At 53.6% G+C, this 27406-nt stretch overlaps 2 protein-coding genes across 34 annotated transcripts in view; one reads left to right on the top strand and one right to left on the bottom strand.

Annotated features, from left to right (window-relative positions):
- The window catches only part of RALGPS1 (Ral GEF with PH domain and SH3 binding motif 1), a 334371-nt gene that overhangs the window by 29491 nt on the left and 277474 nt on the right, over nt 1–27406 (bottom strand). For all 29 annotated transcript variants that reach the window (XR_014827321.1, XR_002337608.2, XR_014827323.1 and 26 more), the window contains 3 exons: nt 24422–24559; nt 21784–21877; nt 16625–16692 (listed from right to left, as the gene is read on the bottom strand). Coding sequence is in view for 25 of the 29 variants with exons in the window: in XM_084996167.1 (XP_084852293.1) it covers nt 16625–16692; nt 21784–21877; nt 24422–24559 (300 nt within the window). In the remaining 4 variants the exon portion in view is untranslated. The remainder of the gene's footprint in view (nt 1–16624; nt 16693–21783; nt 21878–24421; nt 24560–27406) is intronic.
- Nucleotides 5837–19400, top strand: LOC102168098 (uncharacterized). 5 transcript variants are annotated; one of them, XR_014827641.1, is made up of 5 exons: nt 5965–6102; nt 7432–7998; nt 8951–9327; nt 14296–14440; nt 16570–19400. XR_014827641.1 is itself a non-coding variant. In XM_084996686.1 (5 exons), the coding sequence occupies exons 2-5, from the start codon at nt 8050–8052 to the stop codon at nt 16607–16609; spliced, it is 606 nt and encodes a 201-aa protein (XP_084852812.1). In that variant the 5' UTR covers nt 5965–6102; nt 7432–8049; the 3' UTR covers nt 16610–19400. The 5 variants fall into 5 exon arrangements, 4 of the variants coding, with proteins under 4 accessions (XP_084852807.1, XP_084852812.1, XP_020924851.2 ...); XM_084996686.1 differs by having other exon boundaries at nt 7432–8093; XM_084996681.1 differs by lacking the exons at nt 14296–14440; nt 16570–19400 and having other exon boundaries at nt 5837–6102; nt 7432–8093; nt 8951–13963.

Below are 27406 nucleotides of genomic sequence, written 5' to 3'. Positions count from 1 at the left end.
TTCTTGGAGTCTAATCCACAGAAATCACTAAGAGGCCAGACAAGGAATTCAGGCAAGGCTTCATCAGGGCTCATGCTGCAGCACGAGGGAGGGAAAACAAGTAACGGTTTCCCCTGCTTGCTACCTGAGACGGGGCGAGCTGGCCCCTTAAATGGGGAGAGGGCAGGGCTGGACCAGTGGGTCAGGCTCAGAGGGGTGGCTCAGATGGTCTGCCCACTCTGCGGGCATCATGCAGAGTGTCCGGCTTGGCTCACAGCCCCCTTCTCATCTCACGGACCCCCCTTGCTCCCAAATGATGCCACTATTTTCTGCCGCGAGGAAACGGTGCTTGTCAGGTCTGATCCTCCACGGGCACCTCCGTCACGCCAGCCTTCCTGCCAGGCCCCGGGGAACTGGGACCACCTCCTCCTCCTCTGTCTGAGGCTCACCCCTCCTCCCAGCCCTGCCTGGTCCCTCTGAGGGCTCGCGCCGCCACGTGCCCCTTCTCCCGGCTCTGGCCCCTTCTCTCATTTTCTGGAAAAGAAGGTCCCGGGCCCCGGATCTCCTCCAGGCAGCCACGCTCCCTCGGACAGAGGCCTGTGCTCGCCTTCCTCTGCTCCACCCCTCACTCCTCCAGCCTCTGAATCCGGTTTCCATTCCCAATGGAAATGAACCCGACCTCCTTTTCGCCGAGCCAGTGACCCCCTCATCGGCCTTCCTGCCGGATGCTGGCGATCACTCCTCGCAAGGCTTGACTTCCTGGGTGTCTGTGACGTCGCGCTCCCCTGCCTCTCCCCGCGTGTCACCCTGCCTGCCCCATGGGCTCCGGATATCTGCTGCCAGCCTCATGCCGGTGTTGTCTACAGGGGCCTCCCTCTTTGGCTCCCCACTTTGTTTTGATTTTAACTCAACAGAGAGGCTGGTGGCACTTAAATCTTTCCTGCTCCCCTCCCCCCCGACCCCCTTCTCTGAGCTGAGACCTGCATATCTGTTTGTTGGTGTGAAACCTCCAGGCGAACTTGCCTAAGGTACCACAGTTCAGCTCAGCCAAGGAGGACCCTGGACCCGCCTCCTGCAGTTCCAGCCTGGGCTGGAGGCATCGCTGGCCGCTCAGTCACCTGGCCTGGAAGGCTTCTCCCAGACTGTGATTTGCCTTTTTTTTTTTTTTTTAAGATAGTTATTTTTTCTATTACAGTCGATTTACAATGGTCTGTCAGTTCCTACTGTACAGCAAAGTGACCAGTCACCATAGATATGTGTGTGTGTTTGTGTGTGTGTGTATACACACAGTCTTTTTCTCACATTATCCTCCATCACGTTCTCTTCGCACAGGCTGTACACGACAGCCAAGGCCCCCAGATTTTGCACACTCCCTTGCTGCCCGTCTCTCTTGGCTCTGACTGGTCTGAGTCCCCACCAGTCCAACCCTCTCAACTCCGAACACCGCACAGATTCATGAGGGTCTGATAAACGAAGAGCTGACCATGTTATTTCCTTGCTTGAAACTGTCCGCGGCAGGATGGTCAGACCCTGCCGCACCTGCTCATGAAAGCTGATCTTAAAATCCTGATGGAAGAACAAAGGGACAAGATAGCTGGGACAAATCTTAAGAATAGTCCAAGACTTGCTCTATCAGGTATCAGACCAAAGCACAAAACCATAGGGATTCAAACGGTGTGGTGTTGGGACTGGGTAGAGAAACTGTTCAGTGAATCAGAAGTGAGAGCCTGGACCAATTTCACAGTGGGGGTGGCACCACAGGTCAGTGGGAAGGGCGGGTCTTTTCAGTACATGAGGCCAGAACCATTGGGCTCCATGTAGAAAAAGGTGAAATGAGAGTCCTCCTACCTCAAATTATACAAGAGGATTAACGCCACAAATGTGAAAAGCAAAAATGCAAAACAACTGGGGGGAAAAAAAGACTGACAATCCTTATGACCTTGGGGAAAAGAAAGGAACAAAAGGCATAAACCCTAAAGGAAAAAAAGAATAAATTTGATTGCATTCAAAGTTAAACATTTCTGGGAGTTCCCATTGTGGCACAGCGGAAATGAACCTGACTAGGAACCATGAGGTTGCAGGTCTGATCCCTAGCTTCGCTCAGTAGGTTAAAGGATCTGGCATTGCCATAAGCTGTGGTGTAGGTCACACATGCGGCTCGGATCCTGCATTGCTGTAGCTGTGGCTGTGGTGTAGGCTGGCAGCTGTAGCTCCGATTGGATCCCTAGCCTGGGAACCTCCATATGCCACGGGTGCAGCCCTAAAAAGACAAATAAATAAATAAATAAATAAACATTTCTGCGTTAAAACAAACAAAAGACAGCAAACGCAATGCTGAAAGGCAACCTGGGGTCTGGGAGAAGAGACCAGTATCTGTCACCAATAAGGTTCATGTTCAGATACATAGAGAGCTGCAAGTATCAGTAAGAAAAAGACAAACCACACCCTGAGAAATGGGCAAAGGAAACACATGGGAAATTCACAAAAGAGGAAAGGACTCCAGGGACCAACAAGCATAAGGAAAGATGTCTTTACCTCACTGGTAATAATGAGAATGCAAATTATAGTAGAAATGAGACACAGTTTCACTTCATTAGATTGAAGAAAGTAATGAGCTTGACAGTATCAAGTGTGGGCTAGGCATGGAGGGACAGGAAGGCTAGTCTGGGGCTCAGTCAAATAGGGCAGACGATGTGGGAGGCATTAGCCATGCTGAGTAAAGATCACGCCTTTCTGGCATCACTGCGACCCTGGGGTTCCTGTTCTGGGCGTGTGCCCTCAGGGAACTGTGGCACAGGTGCTCAGGGAACTGTGGCACAGGCGCACAGGGACGCGTTTGTGAGGACGTTCACTGTGGAAACAAACGGCCTGCCCCTTCGTGGGAAAATGGGTAAGTGAGCTGCGGTCTATGCATCAACACATTCTACAGAACAGGAAAAAAAAAAAAAAAAAAAAAAAAGCAAGCTGGATCTACAGGTATCGATACAGATAAAATCACAGAAACATAGGCTGAGTGGAAAGAGCAGTTGCAAAAGAACGTTTCTGTGGATGGCGGGATGCCATTTAAAACATGCAAAGCAATAGTGTATATGTTTGTACATAGGGACTCATGCAGTAAAATACAAAAATCTACACAGGAATTACACAGAATGGTACCAGAAGGGTAGATACATCCACAGGGAAGATAGATGGAGTGAGAGGGACTTCTAGTTAATAATCCTAATTAATAATAATTAAGAAAATATAATGCAAATATGTTAACTTCTGTTAAATTTGGGTGGGAGGTACAATGGGTATTTTCTCTATATAAATATTTCGTTATTTAAAATGAGCACCCTGTAGAAAGCCCAGAATTAAACCCATGCACCTACAGCCAACTCAACTATGACAAAGGAGGCAAGAACATACAATGGAGAAAAGACAGCTTGTTCAATAAGTGGTGCTGGCAAAACTGGACAGCCACATGGAAAAGAATGAAATTAGAACACTCCCTAACCCATACACAAAAATAACTCCAAATGGATTAAAGACCTAGATACAAGACCAGACACTATAAAACTCTTAGAGGAAAACATAGGCCAAACACCCTCTGACAAAAATGACAGCAACATCTTCTCAGATCCACCTCTTAGAGTATTGACAATAAAAACAAAAATAAACAAATGGGACCTAATCAAACTTAACAGTTTCTGCACAGCAAAGGAAACCCTAAACAAAACGAAAAGACAACCCGCAGAATGGGAAAAAATCTTTGCAAATGAATCAACTGACTAGGGATTCATCTCCAAAATTCATAAACACCTTCTGCAGCTCCATACCAAAAAAACCAAACAACCCCATCAAAAAATGGGCAGATCTAAACAGACAGTTCTCCAAAGAAGACATACAGATGGCCAAAAAACACATGAAAAGATGTTCAACATCACTCATTATTAGAGGAATGCAAATCAAAACCACTCTGAGGTACCACCTTACACCAGCCAGAAGGGCCATCATCAAAAAGTCTACAAACAAGAAGTGCTGGAGAGGATGTGGAGAAAAAGGAACCCTAGTACACTGTTGGTGGGATTGTAAATTGGTGCAACCACTGTGGAAAACAGTATGGAGATTCCTCAGAAAACTAAACATAGAACTACCATTTGATCCAGCAATCCCACTCCTGGGCATCTATCCAGAGAAAACCACGACTCGCAAAGACACATGTACTCCGATGTTCATTGCAGCACTATTTTCAATAGTCAAGACATGGAAACAACCTAAATGTCCATCGACAGAGGAGTGGATCAAGAAGATGTGGTCCATATACACAATGGAATATTGCTCAGCCATTAAAAGGAACGAAATACCGGCATTTTTAGCAACATGGATGGACCCAGAAATTATCATGCTAAGTGAAGTCAGCCATCCAATGAGACACCAACATCAAATGCTTTCACTGACATGTAGAACCTGAAAAAAGGACAGACGTAACTTGCAGAACAGATGCTGACTCACAGACATTGAAAAACTTTTGGTCTCCAGAGGAGACAGTTTGGGGGCTGGGGGGATGTGCTTGGGTTGTGGGATGGAAATCCTGTGAAATTGGATTGTGATAATCATTATTCAACTACAGATGTGATAAATTCATTGAATAAAAAATAAATAAAATGAGCATCCTGGAGTTCTTGTCGTGGCTCAGTGGTTAATGAATCTGACCAGGAACCATGAGGTTGTGGGTTTGATCCCTGGCCTTGCTCAGTGGGTTAAGGATCCAGCGTTGCCATGAGCTGTGGTATAGGTCGCAGATTCGGCTCGGATCCAGCATTGCTGTGGCTGTGGCTGTGGCTGGCGGCTACAGCTCCGATTCAACCCCTAGCCTGGGAACCTCCATGTGCCGTGGGTGCAACCCTGGAAAAAGACAAAAAAAAAAAAAAAAGATAAAATGAGCATCCTTTAAAACTGAGTGGATGCCTCTGTGCCAGGCTCTGCCCTCCAGCTCCATCTTTCCTCATCCTGTGCCATGAACTGGGGCTGTACCATGGCACCTAGGTCAGCAGGCTCCTGGTCAGGTCAGAGGATGGGGGCCCTGGCCAGAGACGGAGGAAGGGAAGACAGTGAGGCTGGGGCACCGCTCCCGCCTGCCGTCCCCATGGTCACTGTTGAGAGGCACAGTCTCCGGGCCCCCTGTGCTCTGGTCTTGGTAACTGCTGCCTCCCTGCACCCCTGCAGGCTTGGTGGTTACAGCGCCCCACTGTCTCTAGCCTGGAGTGCTGTGCTGCGTCCTGGGGTTCCTCTTTATCCGCCTTCTGAAACTCTCCTCTGGTCACCCCAGTTGAGTGCCATCTGTGTCCTGCCTCGGGCCCTGCAGTGCCCGCACGTGTAACCCCCATGACGCCCCTCTGAGGTCCGTGTTATCAGCCTTGGTTCACCAATGGGGAAGAAGCAGAAGCTCAGGAGGTTAAGCCTCAAGGACAGGGAGCTGGCATGGAGCCCGGTTCAAGTCTAGGCCTTGTGAATCCATGGAGGGGGCACCTGGGGCCACCTTGCCCAGCAATCGCCCCTCCTCCTGATGGGGTCACAGGGGAGCCAATGCCGGACCTCTGTGTGCGGCCCTGCCCCGGCCCCGGCTGGGGAGAGGCACCTTCCCCGGGCGTTGGAGGAACAGGTCTGAGGACAACCTCTCTTTGGGATGAGAAATGAGACCGAGACAGGGGCGCCTTCCAGAGGATTCAGATGTGCAGTCGGTGAAGACTTTCTGCTCCAAAGGCTGGAATGAGAGCGAGTTTTGTCCTGGGGGAAATGTCTCGTGGAGCTGCTGCAGAGGGGCAAGGCAAGCGTGGAAGCCATCGGCTTGGTTTCGGTTTTACACGTCTTGCTCAATAGATGGATCCATGTGGAGGGGAGAGTGTGCCTTGTTTATCAGCCGCATGTACGCAGGATTGCAGTCTCACTGCCTGAGTCACTCTGGCTCCCACCCTGGGTTCAGAAAGTATTTTGTAAAGGTCAAATCGCCTCGCTCCTCCTCGTGGCTTGAGCCGGTGGTGTCGCAGCCTGAATAACGGGGAAAGCTGAAAGTTCTGTGCCCAGAACTGGGTGCTGGGCTGCCACCCAGGAGGCGGGGACCTTCGGAGCCCTGTTTTGCAGGTAAGGGAGCCAGGGCTTCTATCACACACAGGACCTGGACCCAGGGGTACACCACTGTCCTGGCGGTGGCGGGGGGTCGGGGGGACGTGGGGTGGAGGAGGAGCTCTAACAGTTCAAAGGTCAGGCATTAACGAAGACCTGAGGAAGGAAGAACACGGAGCCCCATCTGAGGTGATCTGACATGACAAGCAGGAGACACTTCCTGCAGGAAACATGTGATGAATAAAGGCCAACTGCTACTCCTCGAGGAGGGGACGGTGAAGGACGCTAACATCTATTAGGCACCGACCGTGCACCAGGCTTGTATAAACACTTCCACATCTAAGATCATTGACTCCTGTGCAGCTGATGCTTTTACCAAAGCCACGTTAAAGGAACGCTCAAATATGGTAAATCAACTATACTTCAATAAAGCTTTTTAAAAAATAAAAATAAAAGGATGTTCGGAGGCACTCCAGTCACGTGGTGGTGGGGCGCTGGGCTTGTTCCTTCAGTCGCCCCTTGTGCAATGAGAGCTGGACGCGCCGAGGCTCTTCCGGGAGCTTCCGCACCCTCTGCTCACTCCTGATCCACTGCCTCCCCCACCTGTCTCCATGTGGTTGCGCGTCCTGGCTCGGATCCCTGGTTCCGGGCTCACCCTTGGTCCTTTCCGCTCAGCTCTTGACTCTCCCTCCAGGCGGAGGCCCAGATCCACCCCCTTCTTCTCGCTGTGTTGGAGGCCTGCCTGGCCTCAGATGCCCCTTCAAGGGGCTGCAAGCAGCAGAAGCGGGGATCTCCCTGGGCCCAGGGTCAAAGCTGATGCTGCTCTGTGGACCAACAGCCGGGGTTTGCCGTTGAAGCAGAAGAATTTCCATTCAGCTGGGACCGAGGGGTGGGGGTGGCTTCCCTGCCAGTAAGTGATACTGTGCTACTGAAAGGCCTCACGTTCCTGCCCCATCAGGCCTGGGGGTGGGGGGCACCACGTGACAGCGTCAGGAACACGTGTCTTCTGGGATGGTTTCTGAGCTGGGCAGCTGGCAAGCTGTGTTTCTCCATGTCTCGGGGCAGGGGCAGGGATGGGGGCAGTGCTCATGAGCTGGGGCTCTGGCCTGGCTTAACAGAGTGTGGTCCCCGCTGCCCGGCCTGATATGGCACGGACAGCTGGAAAAACTGACCACGCAGCTTGACTATCTCAGAGGATTGCTCTATTTTTCCTCAGCATAATTTTTCCATGAATAATCTTTAAGTGGCTGTTTCTTTAGCAGTTTTATTGGAACATATGAGAACTGACAGTCACTGGGGAATGAGATATCATGAAAAAAATCTGGTTTTCATTACATTTCTCTCCAGAAACCAACATGCTGCCCAACAGACCACTCATTGATTGGAAGAGAAAAGAGCACAGGGCCTTCGAACCATGGCTTTGGAGTGGACAGGAGTAAGGATGATGAATGGCCACAGCAGAGAGCACAGGACCCAGAGGCAGACGGGCCTGGGCTCCCACCGGCCGCTGCCACCTGCAGGCTGAGTGACCTTGCGCAAGTCACCCGGCCCCTTCTGAGCCTGAATCTTCAACACGGGGACAGTGCGCTGGCCTGGCAGCCTCCCCACGAGGAGGAAATGATACAGCAGCTCTCCCTCCTTCCTGCAACAACACCCCGGGCCAGACGCCACACAGTCACACTGAATTAGACAGCTGGGGTTCTGTCTCTGTGCAGTTTACAGTCGAGGGGGGACAGAGACAAGTAAGCAGATAACTGCTTTGATAGGAACAAATAAATACAATAATAGCCATGACCACACCAATCGTGTAACTACCACGACAATAATGATGGTGGCAATGGCAACAGGTGACATTCATCAGGCACCTACAAGGTGCCAGATACGGTGCAAAACGCTCAGTACGCAGGATCTGATGTAAGTTTCACAGTACCGCTGCCTCCCAGGCATCTCGGCGTTACTCTGTGGATGTGCGGTCGGAAGGTTAAGGAGCTTCCCCGGGCAGGGGGCTGGTAAGCAGTGCACCTGAGCACACAGGCTTGTCAGAGGGGCCCTGGGGGGGGTGTGACCCCCAGACTGATGCAGGAGTCCCAGCAGAGGCAGTGGCAGAGGCGGAAGGAGCAGCTTGTGCAAAGCCTCAAAAACGGCAGGCCCAGGACCTACTCCAGAAACTGCAAAGAGCCAACCTGGCGACGAGCTGAGCATGGGGAGTGTGTGTACATTGGGAGCCAGACTGGGGCTGCAGGGCTGCGTGAGGGGCCTGAGGTTCAACGAGGGGAGGACACGGAGGTCTTTAGGAGAGGAGATTATTTTATTTAGATTCTAGGAGAGCAAATTATGCTGAGACTTGTACCCTAGAAAGCTCACTCTGGTCAAGACCGCAGGCTGGGAAGGGGAGATGTGAACCAGAGGTGTCTAGAGGGTAGACCAGCAGGGGTGTGGACCGCGAGGCTGATTTGGGGTAACCCTCAGTGGGAGCTGGTGCCCTTCAGTTAGGAGGGAGCAGGATTGGGGGGCCAACGAGAAGCTCAGTTTGGGACTGATGTCTGGTGGCCTCTGGGCAGATGGATGCGTCGCTTGGGAAACAGGTGACGACTGGGGACAGGTGCGCAGGACTTGTCAGCACAGGGCTGTGGAGCCCCAGGAGCGGACGAGATAATCCAGGTTGTAATCTCAGTGCAAGAGGGAAGCCCGGAGACAGGAGGGGAAACCAGTGTTTGTGGGATGAGAAGAAGAGGAAGGCTAGGAAGGAACCAGTGGTATACAACTAGGGTCAACAGAACAAATATTTGAGAAAAGCATCATTTTAGATTTGTGTAATTTTAGAGGAAGGCGGCTCAGTAACAATGTACTCTTGTGACCTCGGCAGCCCCTGGTCTCAGCAGTCAGTTCCTCCTCTGGAGGCAGCCTTGGACCGCCAGCCTGTGCCGGGACACTGCCAGGAGCCATGGTCCCCGTCTACTCTCTCATGCGGACCACAGCAGACAAGCCTGGAACCCCGCAGACATGACCTGTTCATTCTGGGTGTTTCTCTTGGGAGAAGAGGGAGAAACAGAGCGAAAGAACCGCTGGTCTGCTCCTGCCCTCGGCGGTTAAATGAGACAGCGAGGGCTTTCACTGAACTGCAGGGCCCAGAACCCGTGTCCCCGAGCTCTCATAAAGAGGGCCGCGACCCCGTCCTCCTGGTTGCGTGCGGCCTGCACCGTGCCTTCACAGCGCCCGTCCCGGGAAGCTACGGCATCGTGTGTGAGTTCCCTCTCCCCCACTGACACTGGCTCCGGACGCCCAGGCTGTGTCCTGGGGCCCAGGGCAGGGCTGGGTGAGCAGCCGGAGCACCGGCCCAGTGTGCCGAGGGGGCCGGCGCGGTGTCCGTGGCTGCAGGGACGCCGGCTCTGCCGCGGAGGACACGTGGCTGGGATGGGAGCCTCGTTCCCACGGGTTCCAGCAGCACCCGTGCGGCCCTGCCCTGGGTCAGCGCTGCCCATTGAAGCAGCCTGGCAGCCCCGCTCCGCTCGCGGGGTGCCTTCCAAGTCTCGCACGTGGGAGATTAATGGGAGGCAGCTGTGTTGCAGGGAAACGACTCAACTGGAGTCACAAGACTTGCGTTCCAGTCCCGCCTCTGCTGGGGCTGAGCTGGGAGCCTGCTGCCCAGGCTCCTCGGCTCTGAGCCTCCTCATCGTCACTGGAGAAGAGGGGGACCCCTGCCACCCCGGCTGTGGAGAGCACCTCCCTGAGGGTCTGGGGCATGGGGCCCCCTTCCACCCTGGACCTGGGGGGTCCGTGGCTCTCGGTTGCTTTCCTGCAGGGGCTGAGAGCCCTGTTCCCAGAGAGGGGTCCTCTGTGGGTCTGCCAGCACCTCGCGGCTCTCCGGGCCCCGGGCCCCTCTGCCCTGAAAGTCCGTCTGTGTGGCCGTCTGGCCACCGTGTGGCCAGCTTTCACGGTGCAGCCCAGAGCTGGAGACTTTCGCATTCACACGTGCTCTTTGTTTCTCAGACTTGCGGCTCTTCCGGGTCCTCACTGTGAGCCAGGCTCTATCTCACACATCAGTTTGCCCCGGTTCATTTCTTTCTGAAAAATGGCAGCAGGTTAGAGTCTTGGCTCCTGCGCTTGATCTTGATGTAAGATGGAGACTCCCAGGACAGAGCGGAGGGGAACCTCAGAGTTTATGGGCAAAACCCAGCTCTCCAGCCCTTGAGTCCCTCACCCAGGGACCCGGTACTTTCTGAGAAGGTACGAGGGTAGAGAGGGGGTGCCCTCCCCACATCCATGGGGTGATCTCTTCTTCTCCTTGACCACAGCGAGGGGGTCTCTGGGCCACTTGAGGAGCCCGGTACGTGTCCCCCGCAGCTGGGAGGCCCAGGGGACTGGCCGTGCCCCACTCAGGCCTGGAGCCAACATGGAGGTCAGTGGTGGCCACACTGGGCTTAGCTGCCCTTGCACACACGGTACCAGGACAGGTGTGGCGGGTCAAAGGACCTGTGGAATCTGGAAAAAACCCTATGAAAGTGCCCAGAGAGGGAGCATCAGTGTTATCAACTGCCACCTGGATCTGCACTGTGCCCACACCACTCTTGGCACCTGGACCTGGCAGTCAGCAAGCCAAGGAAGGCGGAGAACACTGGAGAGGGTGAGGGCCAACACCCCTGCTCTCTGACCACCGGCAGCCGGGCCCCGGGGGCAGGGTGCCAGGGAAGGGGAATGAACGCCAAATCAGGTTTGGAGTTCCAGAACCGCACAGAACCAGTCTTCCAAGGACCACACTGGGACAGCCTGTGACTCCGAGTGAGTGCAGGCAAGTCACGGCTCTGTCGAGGTTGTTTCCTGGGGCAGCCACTTCCTGCATGGCACAGAGGATGGGGCAGAGCCCAGGGCACTCTGGGCCTTCAGGTGCATCCCACTTCTTCCACAGTTTGGATACAGGTGCCAACTGGTCCGGACCCTGGGGTTCAGCAACTGGCTGTGCCCCTTCTTCTAGGCATGAGATGAGGGGGGCAGGTACCCCAGCTCCTTCACCTGTAGGACGGGATGTATCACCCCCGGCCCCGCAGAGTAGGTGTGAGGCTCACCAGGCCAAACATGGCACAGCTCCAAGCAGCGCCTGGCCGAGCGTACACACTCAATCCGTGTTAGCTGCCATTGCTGGTATTACCACTATCTTTGCACCTCTGTTTCCCGACCATCAACCAGCTGGTGCGGTAGGTTTTGACACAGGCCCATAAATTCTCTGACACTCCTGTTGAGGGGCTGGTCAACCTCCCCTCTCCCTGGGTCTGGGGAGGCCTTGGCCTGCAGAGTGTGGCACAAGCGAGGCTATGTGTCTTCCGAGGCGGGTCATGGAGATGCCCTGATGCCCTGGGGACATCCTCTCAGGGGAAGGAAGGCCATGTAGGAGTTTGATGGCCCCGAGGCCGTCATGTGGCAGGGAAATCCAGGCCACATGGAGGCCACAGGTTCGCTTCTGTTCTGCCCCAGCTGCCACCCAGCACCAAGCACGTCTAGGTGGTTCCGGCCCCAGGATCAAGTCCCTCTCGGCCGTCAAATCTTTCCAGTTGAGGCCTCAGTTGTTGCGGAGCAGAGACAGGCCGGCCACCCAGCTGTGCCCTGTCCAAATTCCTGGCCCTCAAATCAATGCATACAGTAAAATGGTCGCTTTGTGCTACTGGCTCCTGGGGTGGCTGGTTATGTGGCTGCAGTGGCTGGCACGGCTGGTGCGTGGTGACCTGGAGCTGAGGTGAGGGCCCTCTGAGCCCCCCATCCAGAGCTCTGTTGGCTGCGTCGGAGTCCCTCCATTGCACAGCGTCAGCGCCTGGAGCTAATGTTCCTGAGTGGGAGCGCCTGCCAGGCCCAGCCTCCGCCCTGCGAAGTAGGTCTATGTGAGGTATTTCTTCCTCTTCCCATTTCACCAATAAGAAAACTGAGGCTCGGCGGGATCACGCCAATCGCCCAAGGTCCCACAGCTGGGACGTGCTGGAGCTGGGCCTTGAACTCAGGTCTGCCAGACTCTGAAGCTGGGCTTTTACCCACAGGCAATAAAACAAGGAAGACGGAAAGGTGTGTCGAGAGCAGTCCCGAAGGTGCAGAAACCTGCGGCCCAGGCGAGATTTTTCCATGGACTTGCTTTGCTGCCAAGGACCCTTCAGAGAAAACCTGCCAGTTGGTTCAGCGCGTGGAGGCGGGGGCGGACGCGCTCTGGAAATGTCTTCACCGGTTCCAGGGCACATACAAACATCACTTGCCCTCTCTTGGGGTCAACGTTCTTTATGATTTTTGCTCTCCAGGAAAATATTAGTTCATTATATAAACTAAACATTACATACATGGGGAAAATGGAGCACGTGGCATTCCTGGCCTTTTTTCTCTCCAGACCAGAAACTGAGAACGGCTCCCCACTTCCTTTCTCACAGTCTGTCCATCTGCTGGTACAGAGCTGCTGGCACAGCCACTCCCCAGGGCTGGAGAGAGGGGTGCAGGGGCATCACGGGGATGAAGGGCACAGCTGCAGCTCGGGGACCATCCTGACACTAACCAAGGTCCCAGAGGCCCAAGACCAGGGCTGCTCCCGACACTAGAGCCAGCAGCTTCCATGCTGGGGCAGGGGAGCTGGGGGAAAGTGCACGCGGCTGCAGAGAGGGGTCACGCAGCTCACACTGGCCCCCTAGGGCTCTTGTGGGTCCCCCGCCCCTCACGCCTTCCGCTGCCAGCCTCCCCTACTAAAGCATGACGCCCACGAGGGCAGGTCTTTGCCTGGTTCCACCGGGTGCCTGGCTCACAGTCTGCAGGTGAAGCCTCGAGTGAACAAATGCATCTTAGGGCCTTTGCTTGGCAGGTGTGGGGGTGCCTGTGGCTGGAAAGGGCCCAGAGCTGAAGCTCCAGCTCCCTCCCGCGGAGCTGAGGGAGGCTGCGTTCCTCCCATTCCTGGGACCGCAAGAGGCACATTCCTGTCCCCGGGTCCGGTCCGGCTCCTGCCACGCAGCCGGTCTAATTGCCGGGGGTGGGGGAGGCTTCCCTGGAGCTGCTCCCCAGGGCCCGCCCTCCACGGGACCCCGTGCCTGTCCCCTCTGTCGGCCAGAGGCCGAGGGGGGTGGCCGGGACCGCTGAGTGCATCCAAAGCCTTCCAGACGCCCCTGAGCCTCTGGTGATCAATGAAAACCTTAACATCCTGCTTCCAGGCTGGGGCCAGGGATTTGGAAAGCCCGTGGCAGACACTCCCGGGAGCCTGTGCGCTGTGTGAAAATGCGACCTCAGCACTTCTCTGGAAGGAGTGCGGAGTCAGCAGTCAGCCCACTCCGGAGCCGCCTCCGGGAACCAGGTGCCCGCGGGGCCCAGCCGGGAGCCCAGAGGCCGGCGCTGGAGGGCGGGCGCAGCCACCACGGGCCTTTACCGGTGCTGGGCTGGGTCCTTAGCTCCGGGCACTTTCAGGCTTTCAGGTGGGGACGCAGACACCGGACAAAGACGCACAGATAACTGTCAGTTTCCGCAGGGGACGTGCGCTGAGCGGCAAGAGGCTGTGAGGCCAGGGGGCAAACTCTATGAAAGGCCAGGGGTGAAGTTCTGGGCGTTGCAGGCCCAGCATCTTTGTCCCAACCTCAACTCTGCCATCAGGGCGTGCGGGCAGTCAACGTGCTACCCTGGGGCCACAGCCCGACCCCTGCTGCTGTAACAGGGAGGCTGACCCCGGGGGAGGAGAGGCTTCCCTGAAGCAGTGATGTTTTGCTAAAACCGGAAGAATGATTTGGTGACAGAGGCAGAATCATAACATGGTCAGTATGACAAATGATACTGTCATCCTGATGCCATCACCCTCGATGAGGGTGCTGTACGTGCTGGGCACCTGCTAAGCCTTCTACACACGCGATCTCAATAAATTCTCACACACCCCCCCTGTGGAGGTGTTATTGTGCCCATTTTATGGATGAAGAAACTGAGGCTTGGCAGGTACACAGGGTGTTCTGCCCACCCTTTGGATGCGCTCTGTGCCCAGCTTGGAGCCCTTGGGAGGCCCACTCCCCGAGAAGCTCCTCACCCTAGGCTTCCAATCGGCTTTGGCCGATGGGAGGCTCGGGCGGTGGGTGGGGAGGGAGGGCAGAGGCGAGAGGGGCCCGGGCACCTCTTCTCCCTCCCTCCGCTTCACCCTCCGCTTCCGCAGCTCCTGCCAAGCTGACTGTCCTCTGTCGCTCAGCAACTGCCGGAGTTGTGACCTTCTTCCTTCCCCAGGTCCTTCACCCTGGAGGTGCCGGGTGCTTCGCTGTCCTGTGTGTGAAGTATTCATTCCTCTCCCATTTCACCTTCATGAAGTCTCTTCCTGGGAGCCATCTGGGGGCAATTCTGTCTCCTGCCAGGATTCTGACGGCTGCTGGAGGTCCGTTCACTTTCTGGGTTCTGGTTTCACACAGCTCATAAACAAGGGAGCTGGGGAGGTGACGGCAGATGGGATGGAAGGCGAGTCCGGCTGACCCACAGGCTGGGTCTTGGCTCCGGTACTGGTTTCCGTCACAGACAGGAGTCGAAAGTGAAGGTAGCTCCTCCTTTCCTGCCCTGGGGCTCAGTGAGCGGCCTCCCACGAGCAGGGTTAGCTTTCTGAGCCTGACTCCTGTTTATGACCTCCGGCCTGGCGGGGGGAGCTGGTGGCACGGGTGCAGACCTGGGCTGGGGCAGGGAGGGAGCCTGGGAGCTGAACCCCGCAGCACATCTGCCCAGGGCAGAAAGAAAGTGTGGCTGTGGGGACTTGTTGGCACGTCCCCAGAGGTGTGGTCATCCTGTTAAGGTGTATTAGCCAGATTGGGTGCAGAGGGCTCTTCCGCAGACTCACGTGGACGAGATGCAGAAAGGCGTTTGTTTTGAGCCGACTCTCGGCGCCAGAATTCTGGCACGCTCTCCTGAGGAAGGAGTCTTGAGTGGCTAGTGTTTCCTATTGCTCCTTCTATGGCCGAAACCATTGCTTTAGAATCCTGCTGCTACTTCCTACATCCCTCTGATGGGCTCCGTGCCCCCGTCCTCCCCGACCCAGAGGTCAGGTGCAGGTGTCTGAGCATCTGGAAGGAACACAGCTGACTGGGTGGGGAAGGTGACCTAGAGCAGGGGCAGAGATGAGAAGGCAGAGACAAGACCAGTGCCGAGAGCTTTCCTTCTGGTCACCTCTGCTGGTGGGTCACCTGGCAGGTATGAAAGCAGTGCATGTGGGAGGAGACAGCCTTAGATATTTTTGTATCGGGCTCCTGGAACCCTGGGAAAATCAAGCGTAGGCCAGGACTCTGACTGTCTCTGGAGGTGTGGACAGCAGCACCTCCAGGGCTGAGAGGCTCAACCAGACTCTCCCTCTGCTAAGTTAATGTGGGAACCCCCCCAGGGGGGGTGCAGGTGCTAGGGGCAGGGTCCGACCTTGCACAATGGAGCCAGGAGAGGCTGGAACAAACCCTAGAAGTCAAGGCTTGCTTGGTAGGGTGGTGGGAAGCTGCAGCACCGCCTCTAGCAGGTTCTGTGGTCCTGAGCCCAGCAGCAGAGGTACTGCTGCAGCGGCCTGGCTCCAGAGGGTGGAGACAGTGGCCCAAGCAGGTCAACAGGCTGGAGGTGGCACGAGACCAGGCGGCAGCCTGCAGCAGCCACCCTCTCACCGACACTGCCTGTCACACTCCACACTGTGCCTTAATATCATTTCAGTGTTCACATTCCACCGACTCTGGGATAGAAGACTTATTATGCCCATCTCATGGGTAAGGAAACCGAGGCCCAGAGGGTATAAAGTTGCTTGTCCAAAATCATGGTGGCCTAGAACCCAGGCTGGTGTCACCCAAGTGCAAAGCAGGAGGAAGAAGCAAAGTTGGGCCGCCACCCCCAGGTTGGTCCCTCCCCTGGCAAGAGCAGAGATGGGTCGGTCCCAGGGACGAGAGTTGGTTAGAATACCCATAAAAGGAAACTGTCACGGAAATGGCCCTGAAGCAGCTAATACTGTACGCAGAGGCGGGCAGAGCGCTTTAAAGTGTGACCTTGTCCAGGTGGCACAGCCTTGCAAGGTGGGCGCTAGTATTATCTCTGTTTTGTGGATGAGGGCAATGGGCATCTGAGCGGTAAAATAGCCAAGCCAGGAAACAAACGGCACAGCTTGGATCTGACTTCACAGCCTGGGCCCTTAATCTCTAAGGGACACTGCGTGTCCCAAATATGGGAATAAAACTGATGCCCCAGGAAGGAGAGCCGTCTGTGCATGGTGCTTCTAAACACCCCAGCACCCCGTGAGCAGCCACCCTGATAAGAAGGGTCCAGGTGACCTGGAGGGGACCCTGGGGTCCTCTTGACCTTGTACACGCTCCCAGCCTGGGGTCCTGACCTTGCCTCTCTGGGCCCAGGCTCTTCCAAGAGGCCCAGCCTAGCGGTGTTTCCCCCCAGGGTCCCGTGTGGTCAGAGCCCAGGCAGCTTGCTGTCGGGGGGCTGGGGGCAGGGATGGCTGAGTCGGCCAACCTGCAAATTCGACTCTGTTCTTTGGCTTCACAGGCAAAGCCAACCCTGGCAGCCACGTCTGGGCTATTGGTGACTTCGGTTACGGTACCTGCGAGATCTTCCTTGGAAGAGACGAGTCTCGGGGAGCTGCTTCCTGGTTCAATTCTGAGCGACAGTCTGGAAACAAAGATTTCCCAAAGATTAGAAGGGGTCTGGCGTGGCCGAGGGAGAAAAGAATATGCACGTGTCTGGACTGGAGAAGCTGGACTGCTGTTAAGGGCGCTTCTGGTCACGGGACTCGGGAACCCTCTGAGTTGGGCTCCAGGTCACAGCCCTGTCCATCCAAGGTCCCCTGGGAATTTCCATGACCAAGAAACAGTGGGTAAGGAGGACACAGTGTGACCACGGCCCATCATCTGCCGGGCACAAATGTGGTCATTCTCAAGACAACGCTGTGAACTAGGAACACCAGCCCTGCCTTAGGGGTGAAGAATCTGAGCAGCAGCGGCGAGGTTATGTAGCTTCCCCAAGATCCCCGGGGCTGACCAGTGGCCCAGCAGGGGATCAGGCCATCTGACCCAAGCCAGGGTGTTCAGTCATGACCGCGCCCTCTCTCTCCGATGCCCCCAGAGAGGCATGGTGCCACAGATGCATTCTGAGGACTGGTATCACAAGAGGATGATTCTTTTTTAAAAGTATTAATTGAGAACTTGTGGGTGAAATGACAGAGTGAAGCCAGATGCCCAGACTCCCCCTCTCCCAACAAAACCCACAAACAACCACAGAGGCTTCAGAGTAAAAGGACTCAGTAGTTGCTACTCAACAAGGGAGGGGGCATAAACGGAAGCCATGAACTTTAGAAACCTGCAGCCGAGGAAAAAAAAGGAAGATTCTGCAGTCTGACCAAGAGTTGCAGTGTGGCATGGCTCCCAACCTGCCCTCTGAGGCTTGGGCAGCAGGGCAGGGGGGTGGGGTCCATCTCAGTGGGAGTCCTGCCCTTTCCCTCTTCTGACTGGCCCCAGATTCTGGAGAGGAGAGGATGGGGTGGGGGGCGGGTGGAAACCCGGACAGAAATGAAGGTTCCATGGTGGGGATTGGGGGGTGATTGGAAACCCGAGGATTTCTGGAATGGGACAGAGCCCCTGACAATGGGGGAGGACCCCTCGACCTCTAAAACAGACAGCCGGCTCCCTGCCTCCCTGGAGCCTGAGCCCTGCGCACCCCCAGGCTGCACGAGAGGGCAGAGACAAGAAGCCCTGGGGCTCAGGGCACAGCAGGGGGGAAACCAGCCCATCTCACACAGGGAGCAAGGTCAGAGGTCGCCTCCCTCCTTCAGAGCCGTGAAAGATCCAGATGAGGCCTCTCACGTCGGAGCGGGACGAAAAGAAGCGGTCGGGCAAACTAGCAACCATCCTCTCAGAAACAAGGGGAAGAGGACGGCAGAGAGCACTGCCGGGTTGCTCAGCCCGGAAGGCAGCCCTGAGGAACACAAGGAAATGCCCCAAGTGCTTTAGAACCAACCTCTTTGTGTTTTCTCTGACCTCTTCAATTAATCTTAGAAGTGGTTGAATAAAACAGAACCTGCAAGATGAGATGGTAACGCAGAAGAGTAAGATGAGGGGGGAGCCTGGAGAAGCCCGGGAGCAGATGCAGGACTAAACCGGGGGAGGACAGGAGTCCCAGAGCAGAAAGATCGGCCCAGTGCCCGTAGGCGACAAAGACGGAGGTGCCGCCACGAGAAAGAAAGAGGCTGATGGAGTTGGAAGGCAGGCAGCATCCAACATATGGACCCCTGGAATGCTGGAAAGAGAAAAGCCACCAAGTGGCACAGAAGGAGTCAAAGACAGAAACCCAAAGAATTCCTCTGCAGTGAAGCAAGAGCATCCATGCTCCAGGGAGACCGGGCGCGCTCCCCCTGCAAAGCTTTGGAACTTCAAGGATTCTTCACCCACCAGGTAGACAAAAGAGGTTGCTTACAAGAGGAGAGACCCAGACTGGCTTGAGACGTGTCTACAGCACCACGCAGTGCCAGAAGGCAGTGCAGCGGGCTCTGCCCGTCCCGAGGGAGGGAAGCGAAGGAGCCCAGCAAGTCAGATGCAGATGTTTTCACGAAGGAGAACGCAGCACGCGCGGGACTTACAAAACCCTGCCTCGCGATGAGAGCCGGCTAAATAAGGGACTGATTTAAAGTAAAGACTCCAGGGATGGAGAAGCAGCAGGTGGTAAGACTGGAAAATGTCTACAAACACTAACCAGTAGGAACTACGATTCCTGAACATGATGTGTATGTTATAAAACTGGACTATGTAGAAATAAGATAAGGAGGAACGGGAAGACGGCGAACGAGAGACCAAGCGGGGAGCGTGCTCATGATCTCATCTTTGTTTTTGTTTTGTTTTGTTTTTTGCTTTTCAGGGCCACACCCGCGGCATATGGAGGTTCCCAGGCTAGGGGTTGAATCGGAGCTACAGCTGCCAGCCTACACCGCAGCCACAGCAACGCCAGATCGGAGCTGCATCTGTGACCCACACCACAGCTCATGGCAACGCCGGATCCTTAACCCACTGAGCAAGGTCAGGGATCGAACCCGCAACCTCTTGGCTCCCGGTCAGATTCATTTCCGCTGTGCCACGACAAGAACGCCTAATGATCTCATCTCTAATGGACACCCTGTTCACCACAGAAACTGAGTGAAAACAGAACTTGCGACTCCAACCTCTTTGTGTTTTCTCTGACCTCTTCAATTAATCTTAGAAGGCTCTTTTAGGCAATAGCATCTCTTGTGGTGGAGAAATATTTTATTTGAAGAGCAGCAATACCTTATGTTTTATTTCAGTGCCCTTTTCTAGCTTAAGTACAATTAAAGTGCAACGCGTACAATCCAACTTTAATAAATCCTTTCTTTGCGTGAATCCATCTATCCATCCTTCTCCACGTACGCATACACACTTTCTGTGCAGAGAAAATGCCTGAAATAATAATGTTCGTTTAATGCCAACGGTCATGCTTTCCAAATGGTAGGAATTGGGGTAATTTTTCTTGAATAAAATAAAAGAGACTACAGACTGAGAAGGACAAAGCACTGACTGGGCTCCTGGGCACAAGGTCTCTAAAGTCGGTGGGGCAATGCCATCAAGGTAAGAGCTAAGCCTGCGTCCTTTGGGGTGGGGACCTCCGGGCGTGACTTGGGCCGTGGAGTGTGGGGTCCCCAAGCAGAGTCACAAGCCCCCTGTGTCCCATGTCACTCAGAGCCAGGGCCTTCCTGGGAAGGGACCCCTCAGGGGTCCGGGCTCTGGGGTGAGAAGGCAGCCTTCCTCCCTGGGTTTGTCTGCTCGGACCTCAACAAAGGGCCTTTGTAAAACCTGGGCTGACTGTTGTTTAGCATTAAGTGCTGGGGTGTTCAAGGGCCTTGGGAATAGAAGGAGTAATTACTCACGATCTGCAGCCGGTCCAAGGATTATCTCATGGTCAGAAGTATTTATAGACCATTTTTCTCCTTAAAGGATATTGGCGTTAATGAAAAACGACTGTCTTTTTAATCACATTGTTGGCACACTAGTGGAAAATGTTATCCCAGAACCTAAGTGGGAATAATTTCACACTCTGGGGTACTCTTTTCAGGAACAGCAAATGCTTTATAAGTAAAAATTAGCAATTTATGGCAAACATAGTTTTAATGGTCCTCTCTGGCCTTCATTTATGCTGTTGTGATTATGTAATAGATCAAAAATTATTATATTCTATTTTAACAAAATATTGTACAATAACAACTAAAGATATTGTTTATGTTTCTAAAGATAGCCAATAATTAGGAGTTCCCGTCGTGGCTCAGTGGTTAATAAATCTGACTAGGAACCATGAGGTTTCGGGTTCGATCCCTGGACTTGCTCAGTGGGTTAAGGATCCGGCATTGCCGTGAGCTGTGGTGTAGGTCGCAGACTTGGCTCAGATCCAGCGTTGCTATGGCTCTGGCGTGGGCCGGCAGCTAGAGCTCCGATTGGACCCCTAGCCTGGGAACCGCCATATGCTGCGGGAGCAGCCCAAGAAATGGCAAAAAGACAAGGAAACAAACAAAAAAGATAGCCAATAATTAGAACCATGTAGGGAGTTTTGAAAAAATCAGAAATTTCCAGGCCCCACCCCAGAAATCTTGAGGGCCAGAAAGCTCCCTATGTGTCTCTGATTCACAGCCAGGGCTGAGATCCACTACTATAGAGCTGGCAGATGTGGGGCTGCTTGAATAGCCATTCCCAAGGTCCTGGCGAGGGAGAAGGGGTGACCTGGGGGTGTCTCTAGTGGCCACAGTTCTCTACAGTTTTCAATACCTTAGATGAAGACCAAATCATCTAACTGATCAAATGTTTAGACATAAAACTGGAAGAGATAAAAAAATATATATTGGATAACGGGATTCAAAGGCAACATGCATGGCTCACTGGAAGCAACCAACAGGCTGGGTCTAAAAGAATACCTGCTATGTTGGCATTTGGGGGAAAAGGATCACTTACAAGACGGCTGAGACTTGCCCTGATATATCAGGTCATATGAAAAGTGCTGAGGCTCTTAGTTGACCTCAAGCTCAAAATGAGCCAAGAAGACATCCAATCAATAAGGCAGACAGACTCAATATGAAAAATCTCCCCTTTCCCTCAAAATACACTGAAATGCTGAATAAATTCCCAGGTGCCGCAAATGAAGAAAGAACGGAAAGCCAGAACAGGTGAGTGGAAGATGAGGCCAAAGGGCCCACAAGGGCGTTCACGGGAACTGGGTCTGTTCTCCACGGGCTGCACGGGATGGAGAGGGGGCCTCAGCTGGTGCCAGATGGCCAGAGTCCAGCAGGAGGCTGGGGCCCCCGGGGAGCTGCCTCGTGCGTGAAGCAGGCTCTTGGAGAACTCTGTTTGGCAGCCTGGAGATATGGCTGAAAGCTGCCCCTCCGCTCGGCGCTGTGAGCAGGAGAGTCGCTTGCGAGAAACTGGAACACCAGGCCTGCACGACGCACAGCCAGGGAGTCCAAAATTCACACTGCCCACTTAAAAAAGCCACGCTGGAAGGCCCACGTGGAAAGGCACACTGAGAAGGTTGCAGAACAGCCTTCCTGGTACAGAGGGGCTGCGGCAGGTGGGAGGAGACGCCCAGCAGCTGCTGTGGGCTCTATGGGGTCAGAGGTCACCTTATGCACATGTGCCTGGGCGTAGGGGGCATGGGTGCTGCCGCAGTGACCTCCCACAAGCCCTGCAGGCGGCCAGGGGGCAGGCGGGCACTTACTTGTAGTTGTCGTCTTCCACAAACTTCTGGAGCTCTTCGATGTAGCGCACGGACTTCAGGTACTTCTGCACGTGGGGCAGGGTGGTGAGGTGATCTGCAGGGGGCAGACAAAGCCAGAGGCTGCAGTCTCTCCCCATCTCTGGGCCCCACCTGAGAAGTGTAGGAGTTGCTGACTTGGGCACGAGATGCTCCTTAGACACTGAGGCACATGATCAGTCAACAGCTGCTGATGGAGGAGTTCCCGTCCTGGCTCAGCGGTCAGCGAACCCAACGGGGATCCATGAGGATGAGGGTTCGATCCCTGGCCTCGCTCAGTGGGGTAAGGATCCGGCATTGCAGTGAGCTGTGGTGTGGGTCGCAGACGTGGCTCGGATCCTGCGTTGCTGTGGCTGTGGCATAGGCTGGCGGCTACAGCTCTGATTGGACCCCTAGCCTGGGAACATCCGTGTGCTGCAGGTGCGGCCCTAAAAGGCAAAAAAAAAAAAAAAAAAAAAAAAAAACCAAACCCAGTTGCTGATGGTCCTTTGGGCCAGGCCTGTGCTGGGTGCCAGGCACAGAGGGGTCCCTCGAGGAGTGCCCTCCAGATGCCTGGGCCACGGACACCATGCCCTGAGGCCACAACAGTTCCCTGGCTGGGAAAAGATGCCCTCCAGAACAGACCAGAGCCAGGTGTGTGTTCCCTACAACAGGTTTCTGCTGGAGTGACTGCGCAAGCCTGGTGTGTGGACCCAACCCAGATCCTGGCACAGCTCGAGGGTCTGGCCCCCAGCCTGGAGGTGCTGCTTCCTGAGAAGAAAGGGAAGGGCCTAGATGCCTGAGCACCTGTTCTGTGCCAGGCCCTGTACCAGGTGATTTCTAGAAGCCATCTGCTTCAACCTTTGCACCTGCCCATTTGGGGGACTAAGACGTCCACTGCACAGAGGAAGAAGCCACGGCAACTTGCAAGGTCATATCACTGGGAAGTGGCAGAGCCAGGTTTTGACTCTATGTCACCTGCAGCCTCTGCCACACTAAACTGTCCCTCTGTCCCTGGGTAGCTGGGGTCAGGTGCTCTCCCCAGACCATCACAGTCACTGCATTCCATCTGAGAGGACCAAAATCCCTGCCCGATCTTCTCTGCCACCCTCCACAGGGTGGGACAGAACCAGTTAAGGAGGGAGGTGGAGGCAGTGCAGGAAAGGGTGGCAGGGCCTGGCCTCCGAGGAGCCCCCGATGGCTCTGCCCTGTCACTGCGAGATTCTCAGCAGGTCATTCTGTTTCTCGAGAGCCTCAGTGTTCTCCTCTCTGAAATGGGGATAATGACACCTGCTTTATGAGGCTGACGGAGGTGGAAGCTGCAGGTGAACAAAACGGCAGTAAGAGTGGGCGTTTACTGAGCTCTAACGAAACACGGACTCGCTAAGGCCTCTGCACACGTCACAGTCCCGTCTTTACTGAGAAGAAAACCTCGGACTTAGGAGAGAGGGGCTTTTTAAGAGGCAGAGGTGAGACTTGAGCCCCCGTGTGTCTGTACTCGCCCTGCTGGCCTGCAGGAGGTACTGAGAGTGGAAAGGGCACCAAGAACACAGACTGCTCCCTGCTCCGCCGTCAGAAGGACAGCTGGTCTGTAGGTGTGGGCCTCACCCCACCCTGAGGTACCTGTGGGGGGCGAGAGAGTGGACCCTTGCTTCTGCGGCAGGAGCCACACCCTGGCCTCGCAGTGACTTCACATGGAAGCTGTTGGCTTCTCACACCTGTGTGCTGGGGCAGGGGGGCAGCTGCTCTCCTTCTCGGCCCGCCCTGCTGCTTCCAGACTTTTAAGCCACCCCACTTGTGAAACTCCTGCTCCACAGAGGCACATTCCTGCAGCTCGGCCGCTCTTCCCCTCCTTGCAGCTGACCCCCCACTGGCCCCCTGGACGTTCAGGCCCATTCCCAGAGGCCTGGGCACCTGGTTCACCGTCGAGCCCCATCCCCCAGTGTCCATGACGACCCAGCCAGCATCCAACTTCCCAGTTTCCCGACCTCATCTGCCACAACCCCTCCTCCACCCGTCTCCGAGCCCACATCAGGATGGCCCTTTGGATCTGTGCACGTAGGACAGAGAGGTGTTTACTGAGTCATCTCCCTTTTCCCTCTAGGCTCACGCTACATTCCTAGCCTCCCCCCACAGATGTGTGAGCGCCACATGCAAGTCTGGCCCCCAGAGCCCCCTCTTCCGTGATTCTCTCTCCTTCTGCATCTTCTGGCTGGATGCAGAGTTCAGGGGAGGGCTCTGGGCCGTGGGACATGGCAGAGCCACAAGGCAAAGGAGCCCAAGTCCCTGAAACTGCCCAGGACCAGCCCACAAAGTTCTTCATGAATGAAGGGCCCCGGCTCTGCCACTCACTAGATGTCCGATCTTAAACAAGTGATCGATACACTTTTTTCAGCCTCCGTTTCCTCATCTGTGATGCTGAGATGGTAACATCCAGTTCGCACAGTCTCTGAAGATCAAACACGCATGTAAAGGATCGCATGCACATGTTTGATGCTCAAGAAACCAAAATGAAGAGTTTTGTGGGGACTACCCAGTTTCTAGAGCTTTTTCCCTGTTAAGGTGCTGGACTCAAATTTCATCATTGGGAGATTTCACAGTTCCATCAACCAGGGGTACCAACCATAACTGCAGGAAACTTGCAAATCAGCAATTATCCGGAGAATATTGTTCATCTGATTGGATCTTTGTTCGTTTTCCATGATGCTGCCTGAGGCAGGATATGCAGAATCAATGTAGATTAAATCCAGAAGATAGATGCCTAAAATTAAAGAAGATACTGAATGACGGGAGGTATTCACCATTAAGCAGAACAAACGGCACACAACCCAACTGCTCTGCTAGAAGGTACAGGGTGACTTATGGAAAAATGAGATACTGCTTGGACTTCAGTTCCAATCACGGCCACTGACTTCTCACATGGACCGCTCAACTGCTAATCAAACATCTGAGCAACAGCCAAAACGAACGCTGGCAAGATTTTAGCATTTCTAGTCCATTCACTCTCCAGCAATAAGGGTTTTTACGTGTAACCCAGCTGGAAAATAACAGGACATGAAAGGGATGAATGAATACTTGTGTTTTTACCAACCACTGCAGCTTAATAGGTCTAAGGTGTCATATCCAGGAGGGCACTGTTTAAATTCAGTTTTTCATTTATTCATTTAGCTGTGTGTCTATTTACCTATCTGTCCATACATATGCACGTGTGTGCGCACACACACACACACACACACACCCCAAATCATAAATTAAGGAACAAAAGAAGAAATAAAAAAAGGCAACAGCTTTGCTACAAAGAACTAAGGCTAGATAGAGAATTCTCCCATCTAAGGAGAGGAGTCTTAGGCTGAGGGTGCTTAATAAGAAAATAATATGTAATATAAAAACATCGCTGCCGTGATAGGCTCTGTGGAGCCTCAGCATGGCCTCGTGGCATCACCCCATGCCATGAGGGATTTCAGGACAAGCCATCAGGCCAGGGATGGGAGAAAAGGACTGGCTGAGTGGTGTGGTCCACTGCACAGCTCTCAGCTCCCCGGCTTGCTGCAGGGTCACACTTGAGTCTCTCTGGAAATGTGCATGGACAGTGGACGGTATGTCATTCAGCAGCCCTGCCCCTTTGAGTACTGCCACTATGTTGGTGGGGCTCAGCAGCAGTAGGGATGGAGAGCAGAATGCAAGGCAGAAAACACTGAGCGACGGAAAGCAGAGTGATTCAGATTAATGAAAGGCACAGTTGATGGAGAAGAATGAATGATTACAAAGTTGTATATACAAAGCAAAATGGCACCAAAATATACAAATCAAGAAAGAGCTGAAAACGAAAAGTGGATTCAATAAAGTCACAACCATAGAATGAGCCTTTAGCATGTCTCCTAGAGTTTGTGTATGTGCACATATGTATGCACATACTAAAATGTCACACATACATGCATCTACAGATATATATGTGAATATGTCCACATACGCAGATAGTATTTAAGTCACAAAATTAAGAAGCTTGCTGTTATGTAAATAAAAATATAATTCTTTTTTGAATACACATGGAATGCTTACAAAAACTGATTGTATACTAGACTATAAAAAAAAAAACCTCAGTAAGTTCCAAAAGGTAAACGCCACTCTTTGATCTTACATTACATCTAGGATTTAACAATAAACACAGAAAAAGTCTAACCATTGGTTAAACACACACACACACATGCATACACACTCCTAAGCCACTCTCAGGTCAAAGACAAACAAAAACCCCAAAAAATCTAAAATAAAAAAATCTATTCAAAGATATTGACAATAAGAACAGTACATATCAAAAATTTATGGGATCAGACCAAAGTGGTAATCAGAGGAAAATTTATAGCCTTAAAAATTTACTATTAAACTACTAAGAGTTATTATGAATGTAATTAACCAGATACTTAACATAAAAGTCACATAGCTGGACAAGCCCTGAATGGACTTATACAGTCATTAGGTTATTTGTCCTTATAAAACCCATTTTACAGAGGAGGAAAAGGAACTGCAGAGAGGATGTGTAATTCGCTTCGGTCACAGAGTTGGTAAACAATGGGGACGAGAGCTGAACCCAAGCCTGCCTCCCCAGAGTACATGCTTCCTGCCGTCACAGTGGACTGCTGCTGCTGGATACCATGAGTCATTCGTCTGCTTTTAAAATAGCTACACATTTTTACGGGAAACCATTAAATCACAGAAACATATGCTAGCACTTCTCTTAGGAGTCATTTCCACTTCCTTTCTTTCTAATGGCACCACGTTTCCAAAATTTTAAAAATTAGAAATCATTTCCCTTCTATAGAAGCGCCAAGCTTGGACGGTTTAGATCCACAGATTTATTCTTTCTCCCGACCTTGTTTTTCCTCTCCCCTCTTAGAAATGTAACTCAGTTACATCCCCAAGGATTCAGCAATGGCAATCCTGAAAATCCCATTAAAGCTTCAACCACAACAAAAAGTATCCCTTCGTACTGAGCAGGAGGTGACAGGCTAAGGAACACGAGGCAGCTTTGTTCCAGATGCAAATGTTGCGCAGACCTGAACCCGGCTGCCTGTGAGTGGCAGGGTGAATGCTCAGCTCACTGAGGAGCAGAAGGTGGGAAAAGGGAGGAAACCGATGCTTCCCGGGGATTTGCTGCAAGACAGGAACCTCCTTATTTCATGTGAGCCTCCATGGTCCCTGTGGTGAGGGCTCAGGAGAAAACTAAAGTTCAGAGAGGGTAGGAAACCCACCCGAGGCCTCACAGCGAGTGTGCTAGAGACCTGTCTGACTGCAGGTCCTGCTCCGACCCACTCACTGGTCATCAGAAACATGAGGACTCAGTCACCCTTTCTCAAAGAACACTCTTGGGAGTTCCCATCGGCTCAGTGGTTAGGGAACCCGACCAGCATCCATGAGGACACAGGCTCGATCCCTGGCCTCGCTCAGTGGGTTAAGGATCTGCCATTGCCGTGAGCTGTGGTGTAGGTTGCAGACACGGCTCGGATCCCGTGTTGCTGTGGCTCTGGCGTAGGCTGGCAGCTGTAGCTCTGACTGGACCCCTAGCCTGGGAACCTCCATATGCCACAGATGCGGCCCTAAAAAAAGACAA

This window comes from Sus scrofa, chromosome 1 (genome assembly GCF_054392235.1).
Source record: "Sus scrofa isolate SSC_HxYL_T2T_F1_AM1 chromosome 1, Sscrofa_HxYL_maternal_Yorkshire_Landrace_v2.0, whole genome shotgun sequence".
NCBI classification, from domain to species: Eukaryota; Metazoa; Chordata; class Mammalia; order Artiodactyla; family Suidae; genus Sus; species Sus scrofa.
Note: the sequence above shows the minus strand (reverse complement) of the source record. Positions and strands in the feature narration are given on the sequence as shown.

What these genes read in the sequence shown, in the direction of transcription:
- LOC102168098 (XM_084996681.1), top strand. Translation starts at nt 9,178, where the DNA reads ATGAGACAGCGAGGGCTTTCACTGAACTGCAGGGCCCAGAACCCGTGT.